This window comes from Maniola hyperantus, chromosome 15, assembly GCF_902806685.2.
Source record: "Maniola hyperantus chromosome 15, iAphHyp1.2, whole genome shotgun sequence".
NCBI classification, from domain to species: Eukaryota; Metazoa; Arthropoda; class Insecta; order Lepidoptera; family Nymphalidae; genus Maniola; species Maniola hyperantus.
In genome coordinates this window covers 12,322,501-12,337,414 of record NC_048550.1, presented here as the reverse complement: position 1 = coordinate 12,337,414, position 14,914 = coordinate 12,322,501, and the positions used below count along the sequence as shown (strand labels likewise).

Below are 14,914 nucleotides of genomic sequence, written 5' to 3'. Positions count from 1 at the left end.
GGCGAAACTATGATGAACATTTAATTTGACTGATTTTACCAAAACTATGTATCTACACGTTGTCTGTGTCTCATAACATATTGCATAGAAATAGGCAGAATTTTTCTGTACCTCTTTGTTTTTGTAACATTTCCAATGTTTACCCAGATTCGCAATGAAGAAATTCGTATTGTATTTCTATGACAGTTTCCATATTCGACTGCGGAACTCTAAAAATTTTACAAAAGCGATTCCTTCTATTATTTTTATTGTTCTGAGATAGGTAGATAAGTGGAAAAAATAATAATTACAATGCAATACTTATCGACGGTTCAGACGGTTGACAAAACTTTGCGTGGACACACATTCGCGCGTTGTGATAATAAATAGGCATTTTTTTCGATAAAAACAAAAAACAAAAATTAAACAAGTAAATAAAAAAAATATGGACTGTATTTGTGTATTTAGCGGGATTTTTACATATTTACGGTTAATAAAAACATTGATTTTTCTCTAAAAAAAACTTTGACTGTGCTTTGAATAGTACCTACCTATAAATAAGAATAATGTTAATCGGAAAAATGAAATATCGTTGTTCGGTAAATACCTACTTATATTGCATGAACACACTTGCGAGAAATTGGACAAAAACTTTCGTGTAAAATTGCTGAATTTTTGTTAAAAAAATATTGTGGACGTTATTCCTCTTTGAAAAAAATTTTTTTTGGCATTTTTTCGGCCAAAAAAAATATTTGGCTATGTACACCCCTGTGCAGGCGGAGGGCAGGGTGATGGGCCGCCGCTTTGTGCTAACCCTGGTGATTGGAATATCCGCCGGCTTTAGTTTTGCGTACATACTATTAACATCGGCCGGATTCTCTCGTGAAGTAGCCTGGTCGACTTACAGGTAACTGTTAACTATTCGCATGATGTGCGCACGCCTTTATTGTGCTTGTTGTATTTTCTGTCGCAAAGCTTCTTTAATTAATGTAGGGACAGATCTAATGAAAAATCGCGTGTGGGATTCCTATGAAAATCCGTTGCAATGTCTTCTTGCATTTCACGAGGGCGAGTGGCTCATGCTTGTATTAAGTCGTATCGGTATAAGTAAAGTACACTAAAGGAGTGCGTTTGCGAGCGCTTGCTAACGACTGATTGGTCCGACATGCACGCACATTTACGCAATGTCCTTGTATACGACGTAACCACAAATAAAGTTCACTCGTCTTCGTGAGTTGCAAGAATAATAACAGCGGGAGTATACGGACAGCTCGAATAGTAATTGATCGTTGAACTAAGTACTGTTACCGGCAGGAAAGATTGCACATTGAACTTTAGAAAGAGATAATCGGTAGCGTTGGCTTTGTAGAGCGTCGTCTCTATCACTCATACCTAACGTTTTGTCGCTGCCTCTGACAACATTCTACGAAACTGAAGCTGCTGATTATCTCTTTCTAAAGTCCGATGTGTAATCTTTCCTGTCGGGTACTGTACACGAACCACCCAAATGGTTTCGTGTATGACAATAAAAGGAAAATTGAATTTAGCTAGGCAGTCGTAGTTTGATGTAGTCAGTCATCATAACTGCTTAAAGTTGCCCATATTGAAATACAAAACGATGCGAAACATTTGCGCAGACATCGCTGAGGACGATTTTCGGCGTGCCGAATTCCGCTCGCGATTTTCTGCTAGATTTGCCCCTGGTGTAAGAAAGGTTTTGAGTTGGACTGTGATTGACGCCAGTGGTATGCTCAGGTCGGTTTTCGTCGTCCGTTTGCCAGAAGGGTGGAACGTAGAAACACGAACTCTGTGGCCCTACCGCGGTTGTTTGACAGCTACAATGTCACGATCGCAATCATCTCTGATTGGTTAATGCTCGCTCACTATTGGCCACAATGCATTGTTGCAACAAGAATCGCACAAATTCAGCCAATCAGAACAATTGAGATTGTAATAATGATTGATGCAGGTTTTAGACAATCGCCCTGCTGGTTCAACACCATTGACAGTGCGGATTAGCCTATTTTTTGTGCTAGTGCCTCGCGTCCGCGTCGCATGTATAGTTATGTCAGTCACTGTCTTAATCTAAAGTCTAAACCTGTACAGGTGTAAAGATAAGCCGAGTACACATTAGCCGAACGCACTCGGCGTATGTATACAGGGCCACATGGCTTCCCTGTCGACTTTTGTGGGTTTTTATACGATCACTTGCCGAATACATTAGACCAATGTGTACTGGAGCCATAAGACATCACTGAAAACTCATTATACTCGAGTTTCAGTCTATTGTCGCATGTTTATTTGTAATTGCATTTTATTTATTGTGGTATGTTAAAATAATGCTTCCTTAACATTTTATGTATTAAAAATAATATTGCACATTGCACTTGTATTTTTGGTATTTTTAAGCTGCTACGAAGGACTATAGTTATTGATAAGCTAGAGCCATACCTTCAGAAGCGTATTATTTAAAATATATTATTATTAAACATTTATTCAAATCAAAGGGTTATTCCCGTTGAGTCACACCCCCCGTGTGTAACACTGTGACACAAGGTGCATTTAGAGGACATAATAATATAGTTTTTTTGTAAGCTTAAGGAGAGGCACTAGGAAAATTTCTGGCCAAATAATACTTATTAAGTATGTTGATTAAAAAATGTCTCCTGCCTATATCATAACAAAATGTTCGTTATCACAAAATATTATACGATAACAAGATATCAAGCCGATATTACTAATGATTTTGGGGACCGAGTGACGGAGGGGGAGGGGAGGGGATGGGGGGAGGTATTAGGCCTTTACGTGGAATGAGTTTTATGAGGATTGGGAAATAAATTTTCTTTTAGTTTCTATTAGCTAACCTTTGCTATTAAAAGATAACGTTTAATGACTTTTGAATTTATTGATTCCGGATTTCACTATCTATCATAATATATGTAATATCAAATTTGTTATTTTCTTGACATGTATATTGTATATAAACTGACTAACTGACATAATATCAGCGTATAGGTCAAGTCGCATTTTAAATTTTAAGTAAAGTCTGGCAACGTCAAAGTGGGTACGCTCTATAGATCTCAGTCAGAATGAGGAAGTTTCAGGGCAACTTTCGATAAAATTTTCCTAGATGGCGCTGAAATCTACCACCACTAAAGATGAAAAATATTACTATAACTATATTATGATTTATGCTTTAAATTTTTAAATTTAAATCGGATGCAATAATAATTAATTACTTCTATTATAATTCACAGATTTTGTGGGGAAGAAACGTAAGGAAAATTGCAGTGCCCGCTCTGCACTGTAGCTCTTACTCTTCATATTCTATGTCATTTATTGACACGACCTAAACATAAAAGCATAGATTATACAGATATAGGTATTATTTTTCATCTTTAGTGGTGGTAGTATTCAGCGCCATCTATGAAAATTTTATGGAACGTAGCCTAGAAACTTCCTCATTCACTAAGTCACTTTATCAGCTTTAAAAATAATTTTCACATACAGTGTTGTGGCAACCCCTTGCCAGACAAAAGTTTAAGGGTAGGTAATCTCTCTCTCCCATAGATCTTTAGATTAGTGATGAATGATGATAGTCATCCTTTTGTCGTGGAAAATAGTTTTCCGCGGAGTCAATAAAATTCAACTACAGATTTGTCGTTTCCAAGTACCAACAACAACTGTACAAAGTTTTAAATGGATCGGATCTAATCTGTCCAGTATGTAGATATGAATAACATACTTAACTACTTAAAAATAATTGTTATCTTTACTTATAGAGCGCTGTTGTACCTTTAGAGATCCCGGTGATAAAATGCAATCTCAGTGATATTTTAGTTTTTATACCACGCGAAGATAAGAACTGATAATTGTACAAGTACTAACATTTTGGTAAGTCGCGTCGATCGGTAGGAGAACTAGAGTAACCAACATAGCTCAACGGGTTGCGAAGCTGAAGTGGCAATGGGCAGGGCACATAGTTCGTAAGAGCGATAGACGTTGGGGTCCCAAGGTGCTGGAATAGCGACCTCGCACCGGAAGACGTTATAGAATAATATTATAGAAATATTAGTAGGTATTTTCAACTTTCAAAGCAAGATTACTTTAACTAGTGAGGTCTCATATAAAAGAGCTTTACCTGTACATTTTGAAACGGATTTTTATTTATTTTTATGCCTAACGCGGTTTTTAATTTATCGTGCAAAATGTCGAAAAATACGATTGTAGTACGGAACCCTCGGCGCGCTAAACTGACTCGCACATGGTCGGGCACTTACTGAGATCTGCCTACGCCTACAATTTATAAGCAAATTCGCTATGTAATTTTTTTGGTTCACTAATGATTGACAAAAAACGTATGACAAATTATCAGTTCACCAAAAACTTTTGTAAAACTAATCAAATCACAAACGTCGTATACCGCAAACATATCATTTTACAAAAGATCCATTTGACAAATATTCTATTCACAAATGTTTTACTTTGCAAATTTGCTGAATGTTAAAATATCATTTAAAAAATTATTATTTCACCAAATAATTTGTTTTTCAAATTCGCGATTTTACAAAATAATAGATGATAAATTTATTATTTGATAAAATAACTAATTAACAAAAAACCTAACCGTTCCGAGTCGGAGTGCCCCAAGTCCCGAGCTCGCTTCGCTCGCTCTTGATGTGGGAGCGGGGGGGATGAGAGAGACCCCCCACCATAGTGGTGGTCTCTTCTCGTCGACCGGGGCCCGTCGACGGAGCCCCGCTTTGCGGGGCTCCTTTTTTCTGGGTGGTAAAAAAGAAATAACCCACGAAGGGGATGGCGGGGTCTTACAGACCCCGCCATCCCAGGGAAGGAAATGGAGGAAAAGGCAAAAAATAATATAAATGTGAAAGTGTGTGTGTTTGTTGGTTTGTCATTCAGTCACGCCGTAACGGAACAATGAAAGTTCTTGCATGGATAAGTTAAGGACCTGGGGAGTGACTATAATTTAGGCATCCGCCTATCTGATTAGATAGGCGGAAGCCTATCTAATCAGATAGAAGCTGATTCATTGAATGATTATGTACTAACTAGCTTATGCTCGCGTCTTCGTCCGCATGGACTACACAAATTTCAAACCCCTATTTCACCCCCTTAGGGGTTGATTTTTCAAAAATCCTTTCTTAACGGAAGCCTACGTCATAATAGCTATCTGCATGCCAAATTTCAGCCCGATCCGTCCAGTAGTTTGAGCTGTACGTTGATAGATCAGTCAGTCAGTCACCTTTTCCTTTTATATTTTTAGATAATAATATTTCCTCAAAGAATAGATTAGATTACCAGTGTTCTCTAAAATAGTCGTATCGGTATAAGTAAGGTACAGTAAATGTGTGCGTTAAAGAGCGCTTGCTCGCGACTGATTGGTCCGAAATGCACGCACCCTTACACAATGTCCGTGTATACGACGTAACCAGAAGTAAAGTTCACTCGCCATCGTGAATTACAAGAACTGTATGCGACTTATCGATCGATTACAGATAGATTGATTTATTAATTTTGACCGTTAGATGATGCGTATCGCGATTATTTGAATAAGAGTGGTTGCATTATCTAGAAGCTTCAGCTTGCTTTTGGGCGCTATCTATACCTACTTTATCCACGGAGAGAAATTATAGTATGGAGCTCTCTCTGTTACTCAATCCCATACAAATGACAAAGACAAAAACGTCAGCGTTAACCATTTTGAGTGACCAACCAAAAAGTCGCCGGGTCCCTAGTGTTCATTAGTAGCAAAAATTGCAAAAGTCAACTGTCATCAAATACATATCGGTGTCGTGACGACCCAGTGCACAAAAGCCATATCTCGATGCGTCCATACGCATGAACGAATGTGACAGATCTGGGGCTTAAAACCATTTAATTATGCATGACGAACTTTTATATTTGGTCTCCATAGGTAATAATCATATTCGCACGATTTTGAGGACTTTATGACACCTATGAGAGAACAAAAAGCTATGAATTTTGCTTTATTGGTTGGAATGGTGGAAAAAAATGATTATTTGTAAAAATTATGTCGAATTTTTAGGGATTCTGCAAGGGATCTCGAGAAGCATCCAATAGTAAGCGTTCAAGATCATGGCAGTGATGAGCCAGCGCATAGGGATGAAGACAGATCTGTTGCGGACGAGCTTGCTAAACGTGTACGAGTTCTATGCTGGGTCATGACGCAACCCAAAAATCATATGAAGAAGGCTCAGCATGTTAAGGCAACGTGGGGGAAGCGGTGTAATATACTGCTGTTCATGAGCACTGCTGAAGGTAAGTTTAAATATCGAAGGTAGATCGCTTTATTTCACGTGACACGTCCACCTTACTCGACGATCGAAAGTCAAATGACCACTCTGTGCATTAGATTGAGGGTAGTTTGATATTATTTTATGAGACGAGGAAAAACCGGTTATGAACGAGATAGCTAAGTGCAAATCTTTAAAAATATTATGGAGGTTTCCTCAGTATGTGAACTCTCAGGCATGTAGATTTCTTCACGACGTTTTCCTTCACTGTTAAAGCAAGTGATATTAAATTGCTTGAAACACATATAACTCCGAAAAGTAAGAGGTGCGAAACCTGGATCGTACCCCTGACTTCCCGTATAAGGGCGACGACGTCTTAACTAGGCTACCACCGCAATGTTAGTATCTTGCTTCCAGACAGTTCACTGCCAGCGGTAAAGCTGCCTGTGTCGGAGGGTAGAGACTACCTGTGGGCGAAGACCAAGGCAGCCTTCCGCTACGTATACGAGCACCATAGGAGAGACGCCGACTGGTTCCTGAAGGCTGATGATGATACGTATGTACTCAGGAACTTCACAATGATTTCATGAATCACATTCGCATCCTCTTCTTACTAATTTAATATGAAAAGGTCAACAAATTCTGCCCTTTGATTGGCTGTGAAAAAATGTTAACAGCGGATCAACCAATCAAAAGGCAGAATTTGTTGACGATTACAATGAATACGTTTTTCTTACATAATTGGGGGGCAGGTAAGATATTAAATGAAAAAAAATTACACTCACTTTTGTAAATATCTGGAAATTTCAAGTTGAAAATATTTTCGTTTCAGGTACGTAGTAGTGGAAAATCTCAGATACATGTTATCAGAGCATGACAGTAAAGAGCCGATATATTTCGGCTGCCGTTTCAAGCCTTTCACTTCGCAGGTTAGTTCGTCTTTGTTGTATAAGTCCCGCAAATTGCTAATGCGCGTGGCCGCCATTTTAGTGACGTCAGCACTAGACTGAAGTTTTGAGCTGATGATATATTTTTATTTCGGCTGATGTCAAAATGACGTCAAAATGTTTCGATGTTAATGAGACATGGTTCCAGCGCAATAGCAATTTGAGGGATTTATATCTACTTTGCAAATATTATATAGGTAGGGTGTAATTATAACGCTAGCTCATAAGAAAGCTCAGTCACTCAGCGGGTGATGCAGAGAGCTATGCATGGAGTTTCTCTACGTGATCGAATCAGAAATGAGGAGATCCGTAGGAAAACTAGAGTAACTGATATAGCTCAACGGGTTGCGAAGCTGAAGTGACAATGGGCAGGGCACATAGTTCGTAAAACCGATAGACGTTGGGATCCCAAGGTGCTGGAATGGCGACCTCGCACCGGAAGACGCAGCATTGGAAGACCTCCCACTAGATGGACGGACGACATCAGATGAGTCGCAGGGAGCCGCTGGATTCAGGCGGCGCAAGACCGTGGCGTGTGGAAGTCCCTACAAGTGACCTATGTTCAGCTGTGGACGTCTGTCGGTTGATGAATAGAATAGAATGTTTTTTTATTCATGTAAACTTTTTACAAGTGTTTATGAATAGTCAGGTAGTTTAAATTTACCACTGGTTCGGAACGCCGTTCCCACCGAGAAGAACCAGCAGAAACTCGGCGGTTGCTCTTTTAATTGATCTTTTTAATGATGATGATGATGATGATGATAACGCTAGCAAAAACTGCTCCCGTAAATGCCCATTATCAAATATTTTGTATCAGGGCTACATGAGCGGCGGCGCGGGCTACGTGCTGAGTCGCGAGGCGCTGGACCGATTCGTGAACAAGGGGCTTCCCTCGCCTCATCTGTGCAAGGCCAGCGATCATGGTGCTGATGGACGCTGAAATGGGTAAATTACTTCATATCCATAGTATAGTCCGCGAAAGGTCGAGATGGCATTCGGGGTATGAGGTGGGGGGACGCCCCGCACACCCGCGCTATCCCGCACCGGATTGATGCCAATCTCGACCTGTCGCGTACTATAGGCAGATGACAGGACACAAACAAAATGTCATCGCTCAAGTGGCCATGTTTGCACACATATACACATGTATGTTTCTTATTACGAAATGAAGACAAAAGTTTTGTAAAATCATCTATATTAAACTTATACATATGAAAGACGTTATTGTTCACTTCTAATCGTCAAAAGAACTTGAATTAATTCCAAGAAGAAATTTATATTTATACTAGCTTATGGCCGCGACTTCGTTCGCGTGGACTACACAAATTTCAAACCCCTATTTCACCCCCTTAGGGGTTGAATTTTCAAAAATCCTTTCTTAGCGGATGCCTACGTTATAATAGCTACCTGCATGCCAAATTTCAGCCCGATCCGTCCAGTAGTTTGAGCTGTGCGTTGATAGATCAGTCAGTCAGTCAGTCACCTTTTCCTTTTATATATTTAGATTTTTTAAGTAAATTACAAGAACCAAGAAGAATTCAAAAAAAATTAAAATAGTAAGCAGAATCGTTGGATGTTTAATAGTTAATTAATTGTCTTATCTAATTAATTAATTAATTGTCGCTCTTTGCAATTTCGATATCTTGATATAATATTATTTTTGCTCTCTTTATTTATTTAATTTGTAAGAAATAAGAATGTTTTATTTATATAATCTCCAGGTATTTGCCTGCAGCATATTGGAGTAAAAGCGATGGACTCGCGGGATTCCTTACATCGTGGGCGGTTCTTCCCTTTCGTGCCCAAGGATCATCTCTTCCCTAACAAAGATGGCGGCTTTTGGTACTGGAAGTACATTTACTATCCTTCCGACGAGGTAACTAAAACTTGCTTACTTATCTCTAGGAATAAAGACGATAGACTACGAAATTCCTTACATCGTGGGCGGTTATTCCCTTTCGTGCCCAAGGATCATCTCTTCCCTAACAAAGATGGCGGCTTTTGGTACTGGAAGTACATTTACTATCCTTCCGACGAGGTAACTAAAACTTGCTTACTTATCTCTAGGAATAAAGACGATAGACTACGAAATTCCTTACATCGTGGGCGGTTATTCCCTTTCGTGCCCAAGGATCATCTCTTCCCTAACAAAGATGGCGGCTTTTGGTACTGGAAGTACATTTACTATCCTTCCGACGAGGTAACTACTACTTGCTTACTTATCTCTAGGAATAAAGACGATAGACTACGGAATTCCTTACATCGTGGGCGGTTATTCCCTTCCGTGCTCAAGGACCATCTGTTCCCCAACAAAGATGGCGGCTTTTAGTACTGGAAGTACATTTACTATCCTTCCGACGAGGTATTACTACTACTTGTTCACTTATCTCTAAGAGTAAAGGCGATGGACTCAAGGGATTCCTTACATTGTGGGCGGTTTTTTTTCCTTTCGTGCCCAAGGACCATCTGTCCCCCAACAAAATGGCGGCCTTTGGTACTGGAAATAAATCTACTATCCTACCGACCGACGAGGTAACACTACTTGTTTACTTATCTCTATGAGTAAAGGTGATAGACTCATGGGATTCCTTACATCGAATCTCTTCTTCCCTTTTGTGCCCAAAAACGATCGCACATTTACGTTATTAGTCTAGTAACTAAATTATTAACGCAAATGTGCGATCTTCCTCTAACTAGACTCTAGTTTATAATTTTGAGTGTTGTAAAAACAACCACTTTAGGGTGCCTGTCCACTGAAGCGGAGCTGAGCGGAGATGTGTATAGTTGACCATGCATTGTCAGATGACGGAATAAAATTATCATGTTATTTTGGTCTGCTCATCATATCTCCGCTTTGCTCCGCTTCAGTGAACAGGCGCCCTTACGAGCACATATACTGAAAATAACAAAGTTGACGTTTCCCGGTGCAGGGTCTGGACTGTTGCTCGGATCACGCGGTGTCGTTCCACTATGTGGATCCCGAGCAGATGTACGTGTTGGACTACCTCATCTACCACCTGCGCCCCTACGGCATCCGCTACGGCGCCGAGCCACTGCCCGCGGCCATTGCTAACACTACCGACTCGCGATAACATTCCAATATGTGAGCCGAGCACATGTAGCACTCGTCTACACCTGCGCCCCTACGGCATCCGCTACTGCGCCGAGCCACTGCCCGCGGCCATTGCTAACACTACCGACTCGCGATAACATTCCAATATGTGAGCCGAGCACATGTAGCACTCGTCTACACCTGCGCCCCTACGGCATCCGCTACGGCGCCGAGCCACTGCCCGCGGCCATTGCTAACACTACCGACTCGCGATAACATTCCAATATGTGAGCCGAGCACATGTAGCACTCGTCTACACCTGCGCCCCTACGGCATCCGCTACGGCGACGAGCCACTGCCCGCGGCCATTGCTAACACTACCGACTCGCGATAACATTCCAATATGTGAGCCGAGCACATGTAGCACTCGTCTACACCTGCGCCCCTACGGCATCCGCTACGGCGCCGAGCCACTGCCCGCGGCCATTGCTAACACTACCGACTCGCGATAACATTCCAATATGTGAGCCGAGCACATGTAGCACTCGTCTACACCTGCGCCCCTACGGCATCCGCTACGGCGCCGAGCCACTGCCCGCGGCCATTGCTAACACTACCGACTCGCGATAACATTCCAATATGTGAGCCGAGCACATGTAGCACTCGTCTACACCTGCGCCCCTACGGCATCCGCTACGGCGCCGAGCCACTGCCCGCGGCCATTGCTAACACTACCGACTCGCGATAACATTCCAATATGTGAGCCGAGCACATGTAGCACTCGTCTACACCTGCGCCCCTACGGCATCCGCTACGGCGCCGAGCCACTGCCCGCGGCCATTGCTAACACTACCGACTCGCGATAACATTCCAATATGTGAGCCGAGCACATGTAGCACTCGTCTACACCTGCGCCCCTACGGCATCCGCTACGGCGCCGAGCCACTGCCCGCGGCCATTGCTAACACTACCGACTCGCGATAACATTCCAATATGTGAGCCGAGCACATGTAGCACTCGTCTACACCTGCGCCCCTACGGCATCCGCTACGGCGCCGAGCCACTGCCCGCGGCCATTGCTAACACTACCGACTCGCGATAACATTCCAATATGTGAGCCGAGCACATGTAGCACTCGTCTACACCTGCGCCCCTACGGCATCCGCTACGGCGCCGAGCCACTGCCCGCGGCCATTGCTAACACTACCGACTCGCGATAACATTCCAATATGTGAGCCGAGCACATGTAGCACTCGTCTACACCTGCGCCCCTACGGCATCCGCTACGGCGCCGAGAAACTGCCCGCGGCCATTGCTAACACTACCGACTCGCGATAACATTCCAATATGTGAGCCGAGCACATGTAGCACTCGTCTACACCTGCGCCCCTACGGCATCCGCTACGGCGCCGAGCCACTGCCCGCGGCCATTGCTAACACTACCGACTCGCGATAACATTCCAATATGTGAGCCGAGCACATGTAGCACTCGTCTACACCTGCGCCCCTACGGCATCCGCTACGGCGCCGAGCCACTGCCCGCGGCCATTGCTAACACTACCGACTCGCGATAACATTCCAATATGTGAGCCGAGCACATGTAGCACTCGTCTACACCTGCGCCCCTACGGCATCCGCTACGGCGCCGAGCCACTGCCCGCGGCCATTGCTAACACTACCGACTCGCGATAACATTCCAATATGTGAGCCGAGCACATGTAGCACTCGTCTACACCTGCGCCCCTACGGCATCCGCTACGGCGCCGAGCCACTGCCCGCGGCCATTGCTAACACTACCGACTCGCGATAACATTCCAATATGTGAGCCGAGCACATGTAGCACTCATCTACCACCTGCGCCCCTACGGCATCCGCTACGGCGCCGAGCCACTGCCCGCGGCCATTGCTAACACTACCGACTCGCGATAACATTCCAATATGTGAGCCGAGCACATGTAGCACTCGTCTACACCTGCGCCCCTACGGCATCCGCTACGGCGCCGAGCCACTGCCCGCGGCCATTGCTAACACTACCGACTCGCGATAACATTCCAATATGTGAGCCGAGCACATGTAGCACTCGTCTACACCTGCGCCCCTACGGCATCCGCTACGGCGCCGAGCCACTGCCCGCGGCCATTGCTAACACTACCGACTCGCGATAACATTCCAATATGTGAGCCGAGCACATGTAGCACTCGTCTACACCTGCGCCCCTACGGCATCCGCTACGGCGACGAGCCACTGCCCGCGGCCATTGCTAACACTACCGACTCGCGATAACATTCCAATATGTAAGCCGAGCACATGTAGCACTCATCTACCACCTGCGCCCCTACGGCATCCGCTACGGCGCCGAGCCACTACCCGCGGCCATTGCTAACACTACCGACTCGCGATAACATTCCAATATGTGAGCCGAGCACATGTAGCACTCGTCTACACCTGCGCCCCTACGGCATCCGCTACGGCGCCGAGCCACTGCCCGCGGCCATTGCTAACACTACCGACTCGCGATAACATTCCAATATGTGAGCCGAGCACATGTAGCACTCATCTACCACCTGCGCCCCTACGGCATCCGCTACGGCGCCGAGCCACTGCCCGCGGCCATTGCTAACACTACCGACTCGCGATAACATTCCAATATGTGAGCCGAGCACATGTAGCACTCGTCTACACCTGCGCCCCTACGGCATCCGCTACGGCGCCGAGCCACTGCCCGCGGCCATTGCTAACACTACCGACTCGCGATAACATTCCAATATGTGAGCCGAGCACATGTAGCACTCGTCTACACCTGCGCCCCTACGGCATCCGCTACGGCGCCGAGCCACTGCCCGCGGCCATTGCTAACACTACCGACTCGCGATAACATTCCAATATGTGAGCCGAGCACATGTAGCACTCGTCTACACCTGCGCCCCTACGGCATCCGCTACTGCGCCGAGCCACTGCCCGCGGCCATTGCTAACACTACCGACTCGCGATAACATTCCAAATAAATTTGGATTAACATTCGAAGTCAGATTATCAGATTGATTTTTTATTTGCAGCTATCACCGATCCTTGAGTTGTTAATGGCCGAACAGTTATGTTTGGTATTTTTATAATTTCCGTTTTTTTATTGATTTTATTTCTATATATCTATGGGGGTCAATCTGTACACAGCTTTGGTATAGATTTACTTAAAATATAACAAAATAATATTTGGCCTAAAAATACTATGGTTAACAAACTTTAACAAAGTTTCGCAATCACATATATAACACTAGCGACTTGCCTCGGCTCCGCACGGGTGCAATGTAAATACTAAATGTAGTAAACTATGCATATAAACCTTCCTCTTGAATCGCTCTATCTATTGATGAAAATTGGACTAAAATCCGTTGAATAGTCTAAACGATCCAAGAGGATCTTGGGAGGAAGTGGGACAGACGGCGAGAAACGACTGTTTTATATTATGTAGAGACTTAAGTAAATACTGACATTGTTATTTATTAATAGTTCTAAGAATAGGTAAATGGCATTTATATTAATAAATAGAAATGATAAATAGTTGTATATAATGAGCATAGTTAAAAAATAATTCCATTTTGCATTTAGTGTTTATTGAGAATGATATGTCAAGGTTTTCAATTAAAAATGTTTTTTTTCTTACAATTATTTAAACATTATTAATAAGTGATTAATAAAAATATTGTTAAAAAAAAGTTTTATATACCTAAGGGCGTAATTACTTATCGTCGCTAGCCCATATTTGGATACCCGAAAGACTACCCGAATTCGGGTATCCGGCAAGTTACACTGACAGCGGCTATCTACCTTAATAGGGATAATGATTCATCCAAGGGATAATGACTACTACTACTAGTCAAATGAGCTACTTTTTATCAAACGTCAAAACGCTCGCATAGTAAGAGGGAGCTTGCGTGAAATACATAGACGTGACGTCATAAACATTGACGTAACTAATTTAATGCACTTTTTTTAGTTAAATCGATAATTTAAAATAGCAAACTTAACAGGGCATTTTACGAATTTTGGTAGACCCTCTATTTAGTAATTCCTAAGAAACAATTTATTTTTATATAGGCATCATCCGAATTGTCTATCAATGCGTACGTAACCAGCGCCGCCAGCGCGGTGGACTATATAGCTAAACCCTTCTCAGTTTGGGCTAGCGACCAAATGTAATCGCACTATTTTGAAATATTAACTGTTAAGAGGCAGAACGAGACTATTGAAAAAAGTGCTATTTACAATTTTTGTATCTTTTAAGTATCTAACGTTTTCGTTTTCGTGTGTCCATGCCTCTACTAAATTTTAAACGTAACATACATGTAAGTCCCGCAAATTGCTAATGCGCGTGGCCGCCATTTTAGTGACGTCAGCACTAGGCTGAAGTTTCGAGCTGATGGTATATGTATTTTTATTTCGGCGGACGTCAAAATGACGTCATTTTGATGTTAATGAGACATGGTTTCAGCGCAATAGCAATTTGCGGACTTATACCTAGCCATATCGAATGGTTGCGTTTTGTAACTTAATTTGTAAAGACATGTATCATATTTGTGATGATTATCTTGTATCATGTATGTAATGTAGAAAAGACATATAATACTCGTAGTTCAAGCGTGACACCTAAACTTTTTAGTTAG

The 14,914-nt window shown here is 43.0% G+C and overlaps 1 protein-coding gene across 1 annotated transcript; it reads left to right on the top strand.

The window, feature by feature from the left end:
- The first annotated feature begins 349 nt into the window (after positions 1 to 349).
- Positions 350 to 10,446, top strand: LOC117988663 (glycoprotein-N-acetylgalactosamine 3-beta-galactosyltransferase 1-like). Its single transcript, XM_034975825.2, is given in 8 exon segments — positions 350 to 886; positions 6,047 to 6,279; positions 6,672 to 6,810; positions 7,087 to 7,183; positions 8,019 to 8,132; positions 8,134 to 8,146; positions 8,923 to 9,077; positions 10,132 to 10,446. Coding segments are annotated over 8 exon segments (1,062 nt in total). The 5' UTR covers positions 350 to 737; the 3' UTR covers positions 10,294 to 10,446.
- The last annotated feature ends 4,468 nt before the right edge of the window (positions 10,447 to 14,914 follow it).